General features: G+C 41.9%; 1 protein-coding gene across 1 annotated transcript; it reads right to left on the minus strand.

The window, feature by feature from the left end:
• Positions 1-17,563, minus strand: LOC137784099 (putative cytochrome P450 120). Its single transcript, XM_068574537.1, has 11 exons — positions 17,177-17,563; positions 16,586-16,663; positions 16,257-16,341; positions 15,879-15,908; positions 15,521-15,660; positions 15,060-15,183; positions 14,432-14,576; positions 13,548-13,652; positions 10,585-10,712; positions 4,729-4,816; positions 1-1,468 (listed from the first exon to the last, which is right to left on the minus strand). The coding sequence occupies exons 1-11, from the start codon at positions 17,364-17,366 to the stop codon at positions 1,307-1,309; spliced, it is 1,275 nt and encodes a 424-aa protein (XP_068430638.1). The 5' UTR covers positions 17,367-17,563; the 3' UTR covers positions 1-1,306.
• Positions 17,564-18,173: the final 610 nt, after the last annotated feature.

Here is an 18,173-nt window from a genome sequence, read left to right on the forward strand (position 1 = left end):
TTAAAAATGACACCTGTATTTCACCTGCACATTGGACAGGATACAGAAACAACAGTGAAATACTCCAAATACTTCAAATATTTTACAAACAATATAGCACACAGGTTCATAAAGGAGGAATGTGCCATGAGAGTAAAGACAACATACTAACAACAAAAGAAGTTAAGACACTATATCACACATCACTTCAATGACTATGACAGACACATGCAAACATAAACAATATGGAATATAATGAAATGTTTCACTTCAATATCACCAAATACAAATGTAAAAATACTTGTTTCATGTTCCATATGATGGACACAGAACAACTCTGGTTTATGATTCATGTGCTAAAAAATCACTCAGGTTACGAAGGTTCTTTAAAATGTAGGCGTGCGCTCGCAAACGCCTTCTGGCATCACAACATGTGACTCAGATTGTGTGTGTATCAATGTTATAGTGTGTGTGTGTGTGTGTGTGTGTGTGTGTGTGTGTGTGTGTGTGTGTGTGTGTGTGTGTGTGTGTGACTTGCATACTAAAGTCAGTGTCGGTATGATGAACTGTTGCTAAGCAGTCGTGGTTGCTAGGTGGTGGAAGGGGGAGGGGAGACAGGTTTGCAGTTAGGTATTGAATCCAAGGGCTTACCTCTGCGAGCGTGTGTGTGTGTGTGTGTGTGTGTGTGTGTGTGTGTGTGTGTGTGTGTGTGTGTGTGTCCTTGGTTTTCTGTGCTTTAAATATTGATATTACAGAGTGGGGGAAATGTAATTTCTACCAAACGAGGGCTGCAGTTTTGAGGCAATTTCAATTTCTGTTCGCAGTAAACTCCACCATGGGGGGAAAAAGAAGGTGCATCTCGTTTTACCCTATTAGCAATATGTGATAGATAAAACAGATTTGGTGGGGCAAAAAGGTTTCATTTTCTGAATCCAATGAATCTTTTTAAATTAACATAGATGAAAAACAGACCCCCCCCCCCAAAAAAAAAAGCTGTCTAGCAGTGTCAGATTCAGCAATAAGAGAAGGATTATGAGTCATTTATTTTGTCTTTTGTTGCAGATTCCTAAAGCAAAGCTTTCAAATATCTGGCAGAGGAACACGGCGTGAAGCCAGCACGCTCCTCGGCTTTCCCCAGGACGATTACCGTATCAGATGCAGCGGAGGGGGAAGCCTCACCGTGTGCTGGCTTCCCTCTGGGTGTGTTCACATATTTTCCAGGTTGTTCTGCACAATATAGAGGCATATTTTACCTCAAGCTTGTTTTTAGTGCTCATATGTCCCTCAAACTTATCAGCAGCTACGTCAATGAACATAATGTGCATCCCTAGCCGGTGTCGCCCTCGTCACATCTGGTATGATCGAGTCGGGTAAAGGAGACGGTGGGGGGATGGACTGGGCGAGACACAGGCAGCCATTTGTACTCAAGGTCCTGCGATGGAGGGTCCAAACACCAGTCGTAGTTCTTTAACAGGTACATGCACGCTTCCTGGTGGCAAAACAAGAAGAAAAAAAAACTTCAGTATCTTTGCTGAACTGACATAAACTAAACTTACTTTCTGTCTGATGATATTTAGAGTTAAGAGCAAGTGGGGGTGGCATTGACAATTTCCTAATTTTATAGCATTGCAAAGACAGAATGTTAAACCAGGAGGCACTTGGCAGAGTGAGAGCATCCGCCAACGCTGCAAAAAAAAAAAGCTCCAACTTGTTAAGCCACAGCCTCCATAACACTTGTTGTTATATGTTTGTTTGCATGTAGAAGTAGGGACACAACGCAACACCTTTCAGCAGCCAAGTTGAAACAGAACATTAGATCCTTGGGACTGAAACACTTTGCTAATTTGATCCTCTAGCAGTGTACAATTTTTAAGTTTCTCCAACATGTCACCAATTAACATTCTACACTCTCATTCCCAGTGTACTTTGTGTAAAGGTTGGATGATGAGGAAAACCCTGATTCTATTTTATTCCACGTACTAAGTGCACGCAGAGTTCCCAATTGGTTGACACCCGGCCACCGAGCAGCCCAATCGCATTCACCAGAAACAGCAAGTTGCCCTTCCTCTCTCCACTTTGTGAATGAAAATGTTCCTAATAGAGGGGGAGGAGCCGGATGAATGAATGAGGATGGAGGAAGGGAGGAAAGAAGAAGATGGAATTGGGGAAGGATGATGGTGGTGGGGGTGGGAGGCAGGATGAAGAAAGCAGGCGATGACTCACGTCTCTGACCTAGATCCCTGTGGTCTACTTTTTACTCTGGTCACACCCTCTTGTGTGAGTGCGTGTGTGAGTGCAAGTGGTCCGTCTGCTGAAAGCCAATCAGACGCACGAGATGAGGTTCAACACATGCCTCATTGGTGCAGAATAAATCTTCACAAGGTGATGGATAGGTGCATGCCAGGGTTGGGTCACGCTGCAGAGAACAACATTTACTACGGGGGTCCAGAGAACGCCGAAGCTCACAGACGGAGGAGCAGGGTTGACCCCGTTGATACGGGTGACATCATGCATCTGAATGTATTCAGTGAATGTCAAAATAAAATATTCACCAACACGTAGGAGTGTGAAAAGCAACTGGACATACACACACATAATGACATCTAATATCGCTATATCTATGGCGATATAGATATTGATATGCAGAATGCAGGGAGAGATAAAGATGACTGCTTATTGTCAATGTGGAGCGAGAGTATGAGAGCAATGCACTGCCTGCCTTATCCCATTCATGCCACTTCTTGAAGCAAAAAAAAAAAGCAAGAAGCTGCTGGATGTCTAGAATCAGTAATCTAGTTTTTAAATGATGAGATCTGATTGTCCTGCGGAACAATACGGAGCGCTGAATGAGGAGAGGGAAGATCAATAAACCGCTTTGAGCATTTCACCTGCGCTCCATTCAATCAGACTCAACATTGACAATGACTCATGGGAGTGTGCGTGCATGTGTGTATAGACTCTGTTTTAGTGACCGTAATCTACCAGCGTAGGTTAAATATGGAGGTTAAATCATGCACATTAACATTAATTGACTCAATGGATGGGAACTGCTGAGATGCGCCTCCCATTGGCTGAATGGTGGAATCTGCATCCTCCCCTTCTACAAACACACACTGCAACTAGCATAAGTGCATAACAACCGGCCGCTAACACATTTAAAACCCTTTTAAGGGTATCTAGTTTCAAAAGGGGGGCCCTGGAAACACTGAAAAGCCAGCCATCCAGATTAGTTTTGACCAAATCACGGAGCTGGCTTAATTATCTAGCGATCTAGATAGTGTCACTTGCAGTTTTGCAAGCGACACTCAACATTCCAGTCGGAAACACAGTATACACATACAACGGTTACTGAGGATTGGGCTTCATTGATTGCAACAAGACCATTAAATATTCAATAATGTTATCATATATGTTTAATTACACAATGTATAGTCTGTGATGCCTAAAAATAAAAAGGGAATCCTTCCATTTAGTGTCGCATGTTTCCAATTAAAACCGTGGGAATCCAGCAGCTCGCTGTGGTTGTTTTAAGGGGGGGCGTCACCTTCCAAGGATCACAACACATACATAGACACAGCCGTTTCCAGAGGGAACGTCCACATGGGAAACAAATCTCTGCCCTTCCTGTTGTCACACCTGTAGCACACCTGCCTTCTTGTTCTTGTTCCGGACTTTCCTCCATAGGCTGTGCATGCGTGTGTGTGTGTGTGTGTGTGTGTGTGTGCCCTGAATATAGGCAATGGTGGCTATGGTGAGAGCTGCCGTGGGGACTGGCAGGTGGTTTAAACAGGACAGTCTGTACTCGGGCTCTCCTTCTGTTATCACTGATAAAACACACACACACACACACACACACACACACACACACACACACACACACACACACACACACACACACACACACACACACACACACACACACACACACACACACACACACACACACACACACACACACACACACACACACACACAGAGCTAAGCATTTCATCATTCCCATGAGAAGTGCTCATGGCTCACCGCTCTCTCTGTCTCTTAGTTATTTGTTTCAGTGCCATATTATGTCACTCTACAAACAACTAATATGGTCGACTGGAAGCTTTGCAAAATTCCCATTTTTCTTCCTTGAGAGAACACATTTACACATAAAAGATATACAAGGTAAATATAATAGTCCATATCGATATTTTCACCCTTAAAAAAAAAATCACACCATTTGTAGTGTTCAGGTGCACAGCTACAGCAGTCTCACTTTCAGCTCTCCTTTTGGAGGTTAAGGACAGAAAACAATATGTGTGAAATATTTGCACCTATGTTTGTAAATCTATCCATCTATACATTGTGGTTGCATCGTACTCTTTGAAATGGCTTTTTCTCAGCTCAAGGAACGTTTTACAAACATACAACTATACATTCACAATAGAAAGAGTCCCATTTGTGCTTGTTTGCAGTTTGAGGTGTCTCACAAACGTCTTTTTTATAATGGTGATGGTCAAAGGCTGAGTGGCCCTATGGCATCCAGCTATTATTATACGTACATGCAAATCACTCAACATCTTTGTGTCCGTTTCTCTGACTAAAGAACATTAATTACATGCAACCTTCGACAAATCTTTGACCTCCTTATCTCCAAAAGAAGACATCTGTACAGACTGTGGCACTAAAGAGTGGCACTGTGAGTATGTGTGCATGTGTGTGTGTGTGTGTGTGTAGATGGAAGTGATATGAGCTAAAGAAAAATGGAGTCACCTTCAGGAAGACATCGTTAAGTTTCGGTCCAATGCAGCTTCTGGGCCCATTGCCGAAGGAACACAGGAAGTGCTCCTGGCCCGCATTCCTGCACATACAGAAACATAGTTACGTGTTATCACAGAGGGCCGTGTAAAACTGTTCCATTTCAGTCGATATTAATCATTTAATTGACATTCCAATTAGAATTCTCAATGACCTATTTTGAATACTTACCATGAGAAAATACAGGTTCAATCTCAGCACCTTATTACCTACTTAACTACTTTATTTAAAATGGGGCAGATATTGGTCTCGACTGACGACATGCTGCGTCCTCCAAGTATAGTGGTGAAATAAATCATTGCCCAGGTCTCGTTACACACAAATCACAAAATGCATGCAAAGAAATCAGAGCTGCAGAAACCAATAGTTTTACACGCTTCCATAATTGTCGGAAAACACAATTTAAAAAAAAATATATTTTCTATAAATCAGAGCGCCTGAGCCTGAATCTATTCATAGAAGTCCCTGAGCAGAATAATGACCACTTCATGTCTCTGTTGCTTGCATATAACAAAACTGCAATAGGATACGGGATGCTCATCAGACGTGACATCAGATGATGATCTGATGGTGACGATATGAATGGAACCAATGATACGGCCTGAATGATGGCCAGAGGTCAGCGATATCAGGAAACTGTGTTCATTTTGAAATACACACTGTCTGGGTATATGTGTGTCTGTTCACTTCTTTATGGATTTACTTGCATTTTACACAGATTTCTGTAGACTTTTATCATTGCCAATATTATTGCTCTAGGTAGTGTTGGTTTTTCCACCACTTTCCAGAACTATCTCCATAACTGTTACGGGGATTGAATTAATAAAAGACAGAATTACGGAACGGAGGTGGACGCTAACACAAGGTGGAACTGAATCAGAAGTCAGTCTTACTCTCTTTGCCATACCTGCTGTAACGTTCCAATTTCTCCTCTAAAAATGTTCTCAAAAAAAGTCAAGATGCTGGTCGTTTCCAGCCATCGGGTTTGTCAACAGCCTGCTAATGCAGGCCATCGCTTCCCTCTCACCACTAATGTATCCTGTCTTCCTGAAACCTGAGCTCTGATTAAAGGCAAACAGGAAGCATTAGTGGTGTGTATAGTCTGGGTCCAGTGTGTGTGGTATGCTTTGTGTGTGTGTGTGTATGTGTGTGAGAGAGTTAGAGACAGAGAGAGAGAGAGAGAAGGGAGAATATTAGTGTTCTCTGCAGCATCTGTCTAATGGTCTAATGTACTTCGAGGCCCATCCTGAAACAGCAAGATGTGTTGTGTACAATGTCCTGTAACACTGAGACAGAGGAAGTCTTAAGCGGTCCAGCAGAAGGCCATATTAAATATGCTCAATAGATGGGAAGTAAAGCAGAGAAGTATAATCTATAGTCCAGTATAGAGACTTTGCTCTGAAGCCGGGATAGCATCAAATGCATCCAGCGAAGTATTAGCTTTAATAGAAGGGATAAACAATCTCAAAATATTCCAGTGGTATATTTCCTCTTGTCTTCACACCTACGACTATATGTGTCCATTAATACACAGACCAAGGCAAACAGATCTCAGTCATCTTCTGGGACGTATTTTTATTTCTCAGCATTCAAACACCGATTGATTTCTTGAAATGCTGAAAACTCTCAAGCAGCAATCCAAACCAACACTCAAGTTGTGCTGATGATTTCCACTTCAAATAAAAACCGATGTATGTCAGAACTTTTGTCCCTGTTCTCATACTTATCTGAAACTAGCGACACAGCTCGCTGTAGCTCAGATTTCTATCTGCGGTTGCTTGCGTTTCCGATTCATTCATCTAGCGGCCGGCGCTCGTGTGGGCGTTTGGCTGATCGGATGTTAACTCACCAGCTCTAACATTTGCTTCCAACTGGAAAAGCACACAAATACACAAGCTGAAGATACACACAGATACAAACTGGGACACACGGCGGACAATATACGCAATTATCGCACACAAACACACACAGAAACAGATGATGTGGTTCAACTGTAGTTATTGTAGGTGGGCAAGACTGCAGTCATTAAATTACACGGCCAGGTGGCAGGGAAAGGAGTCAGGCAATTATCAAGGCAGACAGGAAAACTGTCTCCAGGAAGACTGACAGATGGAGGAGCAGAGACAAGGACAGGTAGGAGGAAAGAGAAACAGGCCGGAAGATAAATAGAGGGATTGAAGCGTAAATACAGTAAACATGCAGAGAGACAAAAATACAGTTATATCCTGACGGAAATTCACTAGTTTGAGCAGCAATTAACACACACACACACACACACACACACACACACACACACACACACACACACACACACACACACACACACACTTGCCCCTCAGCACCAAGTCAATCTGGTCACAAATTCAGTGAATTTGGAGCACTAGTGAGAATTTTTGGCAACTGCACATCAAAGATGGATGCGCTACGAGAATAATGATTTGTCGGTTTTAGTCTTTATGGGATATCATCATCAAGTATTTTATGGACAAAATTGCAAGCACATCCATTTTACGATGATGGTTTTTAGGTTTTGTTTATGGTTTCTTGAATTTCCATCAGGTCTCAAGGAAAATCTCCTCTGACTCATTCCTCAACCCCATCTCATCCCGCAGGGAGGATGTACACACGCGCGCACACACGCACACACACACACACACACACACGCACACACACACACACACACACACACACAGAGAATCCCCATTGGTAAAAATCGGTATGAGGTAGACAGTTACCATGGCAGCAGTTACCGGTCTATTCATTCATGAAGTGTTCAGTGGCTTTTACGTTCACTTCAGTCAATTTTAAATGGCACCCGTTACCCAGTTAACATTGTGTTACTACGCAGATCACCACCTTTTCAAGGAATCATTACAATAATCTGGTTATATAATTGTCCTTTTGGCATTGGAGGAAAAGCCACAGATGTTTCTTTTCAGTGAATTAACGGCGTGACCACAAAGATGATCTTGAATGAGGTCAAATAAAATAAACCCCGAGCTTTAATAAACCCCCTGGACATTTCTATTGTAGGAAACATACCAGTACAATGAAATGGTAAACTGGGATGCCCGGCTAAATCTTCACATCCGCAGAAAATATACTGAGACGTTATGAATTTGTCTAGAAACTAATTCTTCGTCATTTCTTGATGATCATGCTCGCGGAGGCAAATTGCTTTAACTGTTCCTATTAGACATGCGTGTGTGTGTCTGTATTTTATTTGTCTTCATTGACTTAAACTGTCAGTTCCACTAAAAGGGATTTCATAACGGCGGTTCCATTTATCGGATGGGGGGAAGCCCCACACACACAAAGACATTTCCTTTGAGAGGAATCACCCTGTTTTTGTTTCGAGAGTCGCACAGAGGCGAAAACAGGATAGGATCTTCTCTGACTCATTTTCTGTATCCTATCCCATTCCATAGGGCATCATCCCCCACCCCACACACACACACACACACACACACACACACACACACATACACACCCACACACACAGGGAATCCCTATTGGTAAAGACGGTGTCAGATGACTAGTGTCCATGGCAGCAGCCCCCTACATACATACATTCATAGATCCTGCCCCTCCCCCGACACCTCTCTGCTCCGTCGCCTGAATGAACAGCCATGAATGAGAATGAACAGGTGAATGGAGGAAATGGATGAATGAAAAAACGGTTGACAGAGGGAGTGAATGGGTGAAGGAGGCAGATCAAGTTACATACGTGTCTTTTATTTTTTTCCCTCCCATAATAAGAGCTTTTTGATCAAGTGTCAGATCTGATGTGTTGGCCATGAGCCATACCGCTGCTTGAACTCTTCATGACAAATGGTCCGCACTATATTAGCCAGCTAATGTTACCTTTTGTTGGTCGTAACGATGCAACAGTGACACAGGGGAGGGATTAGTCGTTGCTATATATTCTATATGTTTGTGGTAACCTGTTCTAATTTAGCGAAGCGCAACTCTGCCCCTAATAAACAATTATGTTTTAACTGGAGACGTTTCTACTTAAGAATAGCTCCCGGTGCTGTTGCTATGGTTACCTGGATTTTAATACATACCTGTGACACCTGCCTATTTTCTGTGGCTATGGTACCATTGCAGAGAGTAACATGGCTGCCTCGTGTTGTTTGGTAATTTCCTTCCTCGTTTTAGCACAGTAACTTCTACAGAAATCCTGCATTTGACAGAAGTCTGTCCACTAACACTTGTTTCATCCACCCATCAATATAGCTGCATCTATCTTCCATTTGTTTTCTCTTCTGTTCAGTTTAATTATTTTTTTTAAATGACATTTTTTCTCTAAATCTTTTTTTTTTATGAAAAAGGATTATCCTGACGCATTTCCTCGTACCCTAATGCGTCAACGCACTGAGAGCATCCTCCTTCTTGCGCAGTCTAATCAGTGTGTGTGTGTGAGTGTATATGTGTGTGTGTGTGTGTGTGCACATGTGTCCGCCTGCGATACCACAGTGAGTGGCAGACAGGATGTGTCAACACCAGACCTTTCAGGATAAGCCACTTATAATAATATGGACACAAAAATGTCACCGGTTCAGAGATAGTAAATGAGAAAAAGTACAAAAGAAAAATCAGTTAGAAACTCAAAAGTCATTATTTCCTTGAAAAGCTATTTAATCAGATTTTATCTATTTAATGAATGTCTTTCATGCTGCTGCTTTTTTCCAGTTTTGAGAAGAAGTTGTAGCACTTTCTTGAATGTGATATTTTCTGGTTCCGTTTGTGTAGAAATTGATCTCTGACTCTTTTTTCTCCTTTTGAGATTGTTGATTATCGAAGCAAAGTGGCAGCACGAGACAGAAGTAATTTCTCTTTCTAAAAGACAGAAACTTGAGATACGTTGAGATTGATTAGATTGAACTAAGCCTTTGTGAAAACCCCCCTTTCAACTACTGGTAATATACAGGCAGAAAGGTATTGTTGGTATATATTCAGAAAGGTGTTGTTTCAACTTGAAGGTAATTTAGTTTGAGATGGAGCTGATTTGCTGGATACGTGACAAGTTCTTTTAAATTTTCATAATCACCCTATCAAGCATGTTTTTTTTACACCCAAAGACTTCATTGACATTGATTGGGGTTTGTGCGATAAATCCTCCGCATGAATACATGAACAAAAAACACATTAAAACCCAAAAAATACAACACACAATTAATCAGTTTATCCTCGAGTCCAATTTAATGTTTGTGCCAGATGTAATTAAAGTCTCTCCAGGTGTCCCTGAAGATATTGCTTTCATGAGAATGGGACTGACAAACATCACCGTAAACTTGACCTTTAACACCAACATCTAAGCAGTTCAGCCTCAAGTCCGAGTGGACATTTGTGCCAAAGCAGCTCACCCTTGAAGGACCATCGTGTAGCATGTAGTGACATCTAGCAGTGAGGTGGCAGATCGTATCATAATGAACACCCCTCCGATGTCCCGCAAGACCTTCCAATCTATACGTGTGGGAGAACCCTACACCATCAAGGTGCATTTGTGTCACAAAGTTCAAGTAGCCACCAACGCAAAAGGCCTCCTTTAGAGCCAGCGTTTGAGCCACTGGGGAAACGAGGCCGTACAACATGTGCAACATAGCGGACTCTGTGTAATAGATAGATATATCATGCAGCTATGAAGGGCTCATTCTAAGCTAACGGAAACACAAATACGATATTAAGGGGTGATTATACACAATTCAAAACATTGTAAAATGACATCAGACGAACTCTGAAACAATTTTTTTTCCGCATGTCCGAGCTTAACAAACCAAGACTTGAAGACACATCTAAGATCCTCACCTTCCGCTCCATCTCTCAGGCAGGAAGCTGTCTGGCTGCTGGAACACCTCTGGGTCACGGTGGACAGAATGGCTGATATAGATCACACCGTAATCCTTCGGGACATGAAACCCAGCGAGCGTGGAGTCCTGCACATACACAGTGGGGAAAAAAATCACATGATTATTATTATTATTATTATATTGTATTATAATTAAATAATGCACTTAGTGAATCCTGCTTCACATCTACAAGACCTTTGTGTTTTACAAACTGTGGATCAGGAGGGTTTATGATTATGAAGCAGATTTGGAAGCGCTGACATACAATAAGAAGGGAGCGGGGGAACAGCGCAATGACGCAACTTTAAGAACCCGCTATTAATACCCCTTTGAACCAAAATGAATGGGAGCGCTGATGTTTGGCTCCGATTGTAAATTGCAGTTCCATTGTAAACAAAATGTCCTGAGTTCTGTTGAAAGGAGCCACCTTGGGGCAAAAAGACCACTTACACAAATGTTGCCCTTTTAATTCACGTATTCACTACATCCATTAGCCGCTGCACTAATGGCCTACCACAGTACAGGATCATCGTTTCCGTTTCCTCTTCTCGCTTTCTCATTTTTCTTTTATTGCTGGAGTGGAAAATAATTTACAATTCTCCTTCTTTCTCCTAATTCACACTGAGAGATGCCTCTGCCATTGCGGTTTGTTTCTCGCTTGCATAACCCTGAAACGATTGCATATCTTAGTTCCACCTGGATGGAGCTTCTACTTTTTCCACCGTATTGTGAATACTAATAATCTCTCGCTTTTCTTACACACCTACCTGTGCGCATAAACATCTCATCATCTCTTTTCACTCAGCACCCGGCACTGCTCTCCTGATTTTCTTTGGGGGAAATGTGTTTGAAGCAAGAAAAATATTTGCCAGGCGAGGATTGAATATGTGCCATACATTTCTACATTAAATACAAAAAAAATGGCGACCTTAAAAAGTTTAATATATCAGATAATTTGGAGTGAAACATATTTATGTTGATGTGGTTCCAGTCAGGATATCATATTAGCACTTTTACAGTAGCAATTTGTTATTAATAACCTGCAGGTACTCGTCAAAAGAGCTACTTTTATACTACACTTTAAGAACATTTTAATAACGAATAATCTAGTAAAGTTGAGTCACCGTAAATAATATAGTAGTTGTTGTTCCCTCCCCAATAGTATAACTTGTCCATCCTGTATGAACAAAAAACACATTATTCTTGGAGTTCTTAAATTCTCCAAAAACACCCACGCATCATGACCCCGCATCCCACCGAGGCCGTTGGGAATCAAAGAGTACCGATGCGTTTCCCAGAAGTGACAAATGACTTTCCACTCGGCCTCACAGTGCCACCAGCACACATCAATCCCACTGCCAAACCCCGAACAACCCCCGAACTCGCACGCTCACTTCCGTCCGGGGGAGCGGAGCCGATCAATAGCGGAGATGGATCAATGCCTCTGATTGAGCTGTTGCATAAGGCAGTTTGATGAGGTCATAATGATAAACACAGCCGATGCGGAGGGAGGTGGAGGCAGCCCTCGGCGTAGGCAGCCGGCCAATCAAGAGACGGGACTTCTCAGCACTGTCAGACAATATAATCCCAAATTCACTCAGATCAAACCTGAATGGAACATGTTCGAATAAACAAGTGGCGTACAAAATAATAGAATAATAATAGATACACCTGATAAAATATCAGTTAGTAAATATTGTACTAACTGATATTTATATCAGTAAATGAAATCCAGCTGCACGCGTCTGTCATGACAACGTTTAACGTATATCATGTCGCTATTAAAACACATATTATGCTGCTTAAACACTCATAGTCACTCCTCAATGCAGGCAGGGACTCGCATGCATTGACAATTACTGTAGTTTCTGTCTCACCTTTCAAAATAAGAAGAAAAGTCTCAAAAGAAAAGAAAAAATTATGAACACCAGATTGACAAAACTGTTTTTTAGTGCAGAGCGACTGTAATGTATGTGATTAATATAATATACTGAAGGTGTTTGTGCTTCTCGTCCAGCCCTTGTATCTCTCAGTACTGCACAGTGAACACAGAGAGAGGACAGTGACAGCAGAGGAGACTTTCAACTACTGGAATATGTCGCCATCTAGAGGAAAGGAGTGCAACGCAGAAAACAGAAGCCGAGACTACTGGAAAATAAACCTATAAAAAAGGTACAATAATGACTTTCATATAGTCTTCAAAGTGTACAAAAACAGGATTTACTCGGGAGGGAATTGAGTTACTCTGCAATGGTAAAACCTTAAAAGTAAAAATTTGGACAGCAGCTTTGTTAAAAACATCCAAATGAAAAGGTTTTCCATAAAATCAGCTTCACAAAAGATATATTTTCTTCATATTTCTCAATGTAAGTTGTACTTCAAAACTGAAAAAACTAACATATCAAATGTATTGAGTTATACTTCAGATATTCAGCTGAGAAGAGAATGGTCACGCAGACTACTGTTGTCTTAAGTTAATCATTTCATTATCTTGAGAAAAGATAATCAATTCTTTATAAAAAAAATATATATATAAAAGGAATAAGATCAATTTGATCATGTTTAAAAAAGGTATCAAACATGTGCTGGTAAATTAAAAAGAAAATACTGTTTCAAATTGGAGATATTGCAAAGTAAAAGTCCCATTAATCATATTACCATAACAATTAACTTGTGATCTCAAGATAACGACAGAATAAAAAAAATCTGTTGTACCAAATATGTGAAGCGTAAAATGTTCCCATATCCTTTGGATCTGAAAATCAGTCCCCAGAACCAAATTTGTGATTTTTTTAATGACTTTAGAGACGAGAGGGTCCCAAAAGGGACACAGAAACTTTCAAATCCAAAGCACGAGACAAGAACTACACGACACTCATTCATTACGATATGAAATCAAAAGGATGCCAACCGGTACTCTACCTGATCAGCTATTCTGCGTCCACCAATGAAAGGAGGCCAAAGTCTCTGCACCTCCAGCAGTACTGAGCGAAAGTAATCAGGGTCCTCCATCGCTCGCCGACGGGTCTTCTCATGAACACGGAGAAAAGATTTTGGTTGGTAAATCTTATATAATGGCAGAAATAACTGTAGTTTTTTCACAGGCCTCATTTTTGAGAAGATTCAAGATGTTTTTACTGTCATATGCACAGATAACAGGCAGTTATTCTATACAATGAAAAACTTATTCCACTATACATATAATTTATATGACTGTTTTTTTTATTATCATATAAAGCAGTGATTTTCAACCACTGTGCCGCGGCACACTAGTGTGACATGAGAGATAGTCAGGTGTGTCGTGGGAAAATGTCCAATTTCACTTTATCGGTCCCAAAAAATATTATTAAGTTGCCGCAAATCATTTTCCATTGTTTAGCGTCTGAGAGTGCATCTAGTGGCTGGCCTAGTCATTAAATACTCTTCCATGCCACTAGGTAGCACAATAATTACCTTGCATATATGCTGTATTATGTATGTATATGCAACATGCAATGTGACATTTTGGAACTTATTTTTGGTTGTTGGTGTGCCGCAAGATTTCTTTTTATTGTAGAAAATGTGCCGCGGCTCAAAAAAGGTTGAATAACACTAACATAAAGTATCAATTTAAGAACGCAAAAAAACCTGATAATGATTGATTTCAGCGGTTTTGTTTTAATTTAAGGACATGCCGTACTTTTCTTTCAGACACAGACATTTGCCACGTCTGCACATCTGACTGCCCACGTGATTAATATGTACTGAAGATGTGCATTATCATAATTTTCTTCCATCAAAACACCCAGCTTTATCCATTTGTGTACCTGTTGGTTTCCACTGAGTGCCAGTGTGAAGGAGGTGAGCAGCGATGCCAGCGCCTTGGGGATCAGCGCTGAGATGAACAGCAGGAGATGCTGGGAGGCTGAACTGGAGTCGGGCAGCGGCAGAGAGGCGAGGGAGCCGACAAAGCTAGAGCCGCATAGAGGAGAGAGCGGCACTAAGATTAATGTTGCACGATCTACAAATCATCAGTAATTAATGGCATGGGAGCTATAAACAAACCAGTGCATAATAAACAGTCTCTCCTAGCCTGTGATTTATAGCAGAGAGAGACGGCTTTACGCATGAGAATGTCACTGCAAAGAGCAACAGCCGCCTGATATTAGAGAGGGGTAATGTTGCTGTATTTCAAAAAAGCATATCTCACATATATCACTTGAGAGGAGCAAAAGATGAGTCATTAGGTATGTTTCAATGTACCTGTAATGACGGAGCAAAGGTAGGTTTGCCCCAAAAGCCCGGCCAAGACAACAAGCAGCTAAAGATCAAAGTTCATCTTTAGTCAATGCCAAAAAAAAGGAAGGCAGAAGTCTGGAAACTAGCCAGGAAAAGTAGAGAAGCAGTGGGCGGTTCTTTCGGTCTCTACGAGTAGAAAGACAACTGCAGTCTCACCCCTGTTTGTCATTCTCCAGTTTGTCTTTGATGATGTCCATCAGTCTGTCTCTGGCTTCCAGAGCGGTGGAGAAACCCGACGACCACAGAGGAACTTTCACACTGACCGGTGCAGAAATCAGACCTGCAGGGGCATCGGAGGAGTCGGTCAAGAAACATACACAGAAGGGCAAAACCACAGAAAGTGTCATTTTCACTGAGCTGAGTTAGAAGGGGAAGTGGAAGATTTTGCAATACTGTGTTGCAGAACCACAAAGCGGACTTTGTCTGTAAAAGAGCATTTTACAGTGAGTGTGAAACAATACCACAGCTGCATTTCAATAAAAGGCCATTTTATATGAACTGATCGTTGCAGAGAAAAAGAGGGGGGTGGTTTGGGAGGTCAGGGACTCTATGGCTGCACCATGGCTGTGTTTTGGTGCATTTGTGTGTATATTCAGCATATTTGTGATGTCCCGTACCATGCCAGTGTTCGGTGCAGAGCTGCATGATTTCCTGGAAAAGTTCGGGTTGCTCTTCTGCTCGTACGTTCAGAAAAAGGCCCAACACCAACTCTGTCCCCAAACGCTTGAAGGCAGAATACACACACTGCGGCCGGCCACTACACACAGACACACGCACACACACGCACAAACAGATCACATATCACACACACACACAAACAGATCACATATCAAATAAATAAAATAGATAAATATCTACCACACATCATGAAACTGCATGTGTGTTGATGAGAACAGGGGAAGTTGAAACATCCACAAACACAAACAGGTATATAAGGAAACATGGGCACTAACATGCAAATATACAGAGCGTTACCTGAGGTCCTGCAGACAGCGCTCACATACACTGTTGAGAGAAGAGGTCGAAGAAACACAGACAGACAAGATGAAGTCAGTCGTTTGAAAAGATATGTCCTGGCAGTGCATTTACATACATTCTGTTAATTGTAACGATAACATAAGGCACACATTGTTGCAGCAATACGGACTTTGCAGCCATGTTTTTGCCTCGATCTTTATCCATTGCACAAGAGGCGAGACAAAAATAATGTCTCAATACACAACCAGAGTTCAAATGACAAATGGGCTCCATGGTCCCATTTTAACTTTATAAAACTCAACCCTGTGACTCTCCAGGTCATAAAATACACATTACACAGCAACATGAATATAACACTAATAATCCTTTCCCTACCTGGTGATGTAATCATGAGATGATTTCAAACAACTTCCTGTGAACAAGTTGGTGAGAGACAGACGGAGAAGACACGCCTCCTCACCTGGAACACACAAATACAAGTTACTCATATTTGCTCTGGTTAATTTAAGCATATTTCATAGTTTGGGTCTTACACTACCAGTGTAGAGTAAACCTAGGTGTTAAGAACAAAACTGTTGTTTTTTTGTCAAAAGATGTTTTCTTTTCTTCTCTTTGCAGTACCTTGTGTATGAAATACATATCTTCTGCATTCAGAGCTCTGCTTTGAGCAGTCTGTGGGGTGTCTGGTGTGCGCATGCGTTTACCATTAGTGGTGACAACCGTGTCGCCATACATGTTGGTCATCAAGTCAGTTGGATCCTTCAGAAACATGTTGGACTTCTCTGAAACACACAGCATAAAGTGTATTACACACACACACACACACACACACACACGTCTGGGTTACATCCTCCCCCCCCCCCCCCCCCCTCATGTAACATCACGAGTCTCTCCCATGACGGGTCAGACTAATCCCGGGGTGAATTGTGCTCCACATAAGGAGGAATGTTCCTTTAGTTCCTGCGCCCGAGAGCAAAACTCTGTCTCATTATTATCCTAAGGCAAAGGAAACAAGGAGACAAGGTCACTGCCCTCTTAGCCTACTATGAACTACTGATAACATCACCCCCTGTAATACATGATCAAACCAACAAAGTTGTCATATCTAATAAAATGACCAATGGTTCCTGAAGCAGACAAACTCTACAATATATTGGTCCACATTGAACCACTGGTGTTTTATTTGTCGTTGGGGACCAAACACGCAGCTTTACTGCCCAACAACCTGTTGAGTCCACACGCATACACGCGCGGGCACACACGCACGCACGCACGCACGCACACACACGACATACCGCACAGCAGCTCTCTCATCCCCTGTACGGAGCAGACGAAGGCGGTCGGTCGATTCAGCACGCGGCACTGAAACACTCGGCCCCGGTGCTTCTCGGTCTTCTGCCGGCAGAAACTCACCGGGTCCCGGTAAAACTCCAGCGACTTGTCCCCGAGCACCGGCACACCGGCACTTCCTGGTAGTTTAGCCATTAAGGTCCAAGGTTGGAGAAGCACTACTTGAGACGCGCTCGAGAATGGACGTGTTGGTTCTCAGGTGGAATAATTTGACCTTAATTTACAAACGGCAGCGACTCTTAACTTTAAGAATCGGTCCAGGTGCTGATGTAACCCCGCTGTCATCGCCTGCTAAACATTTTTAAATTCGCAGGCTCTACCTGTGCGTCAAATTACTGCAACCTCATTGTCGTCACCGTGATCTCTGAGGTAATCGGACGTATCTGCACTGGGACGCGTTCACGGGAGTCCGTAATTTGGGGCTTCACACTGCTGTTCGTTCTTTGTCATTGCTGCTCCTGCGGTTTTACTTCTGTTGATCGCATATGATCGCGGCATAATGGGCCCGGTGGTGTTTTGGCTCATCATAAAGAGCCAGGAGAGTTCATTTAATGTTCTTTTCTTCTCAATCACGAGTTGTTTTCCTCAACCTGCGAAGCCTTGATGCACCAATCATCACTTACTGTAGATATATTTTGTATGTTACATTTTTTTTCTTTTCTTTGTTAAGCATTTTACAGAACCTTCTGTGAATCTTCAATGAATGAAGAAGACCCAAACTATTTATTATAAAATACGTAACACATTCTAGAATACATAAGCACAAGCAATACAGACAAAATATGAATAAGTAAGTAAAACAAAATCAACCATAACATGACATAGATGCAGAAGGATTTCAATTTCAATATGATTTAAAGGTAAAATAATAGTTATTGTACATGCTGTTAATGCAACTTCTGCTGCTACTACAGTCCTAAACAGATGAGAGAACAGTGCAAC

This window comes from Clinocottus analis, unplaced genomic scaffold (assembly GCF_023055335.1).
Source record: "Clinocottus analis isolate CAN_PGR_092001 unplaced genomic scaffold, fCliAna1.0.p SCAF_13, whole genome shotgun sequence".
Taxonomy (NCBI): Eukaryota; Metazoa; Chordata; class Actinopteri; order Perciformes; family Cottidae; genus Clinocottus; species Clinocottus analis.

Bases quoted from the DNA above. Each gene is read 5' to 3' on its own strand.
- LOC137784099 (XM_068574537.1), bottom strand. From the start codon at position 17,366: ATGGCTAAACTACCAGGAAGTGCCGGTGTGCCGGTGCTCGGGGACAAG. The intron at 16,664-17,176 runs GTATGTCGTGTG...TGTGTGTTTCAG, and splicing joins GATGAGAGAGCTGCTGTGCG to AGAAGTCCAACATGTTTCTG. The intron at 1,469-4,728 runs GTGACTCCATTT...TTTTGCCACCAG, and splicing joins TTAACGATGTCTTCCTGAAG to GAAGCGTGCATGTACCTGTT.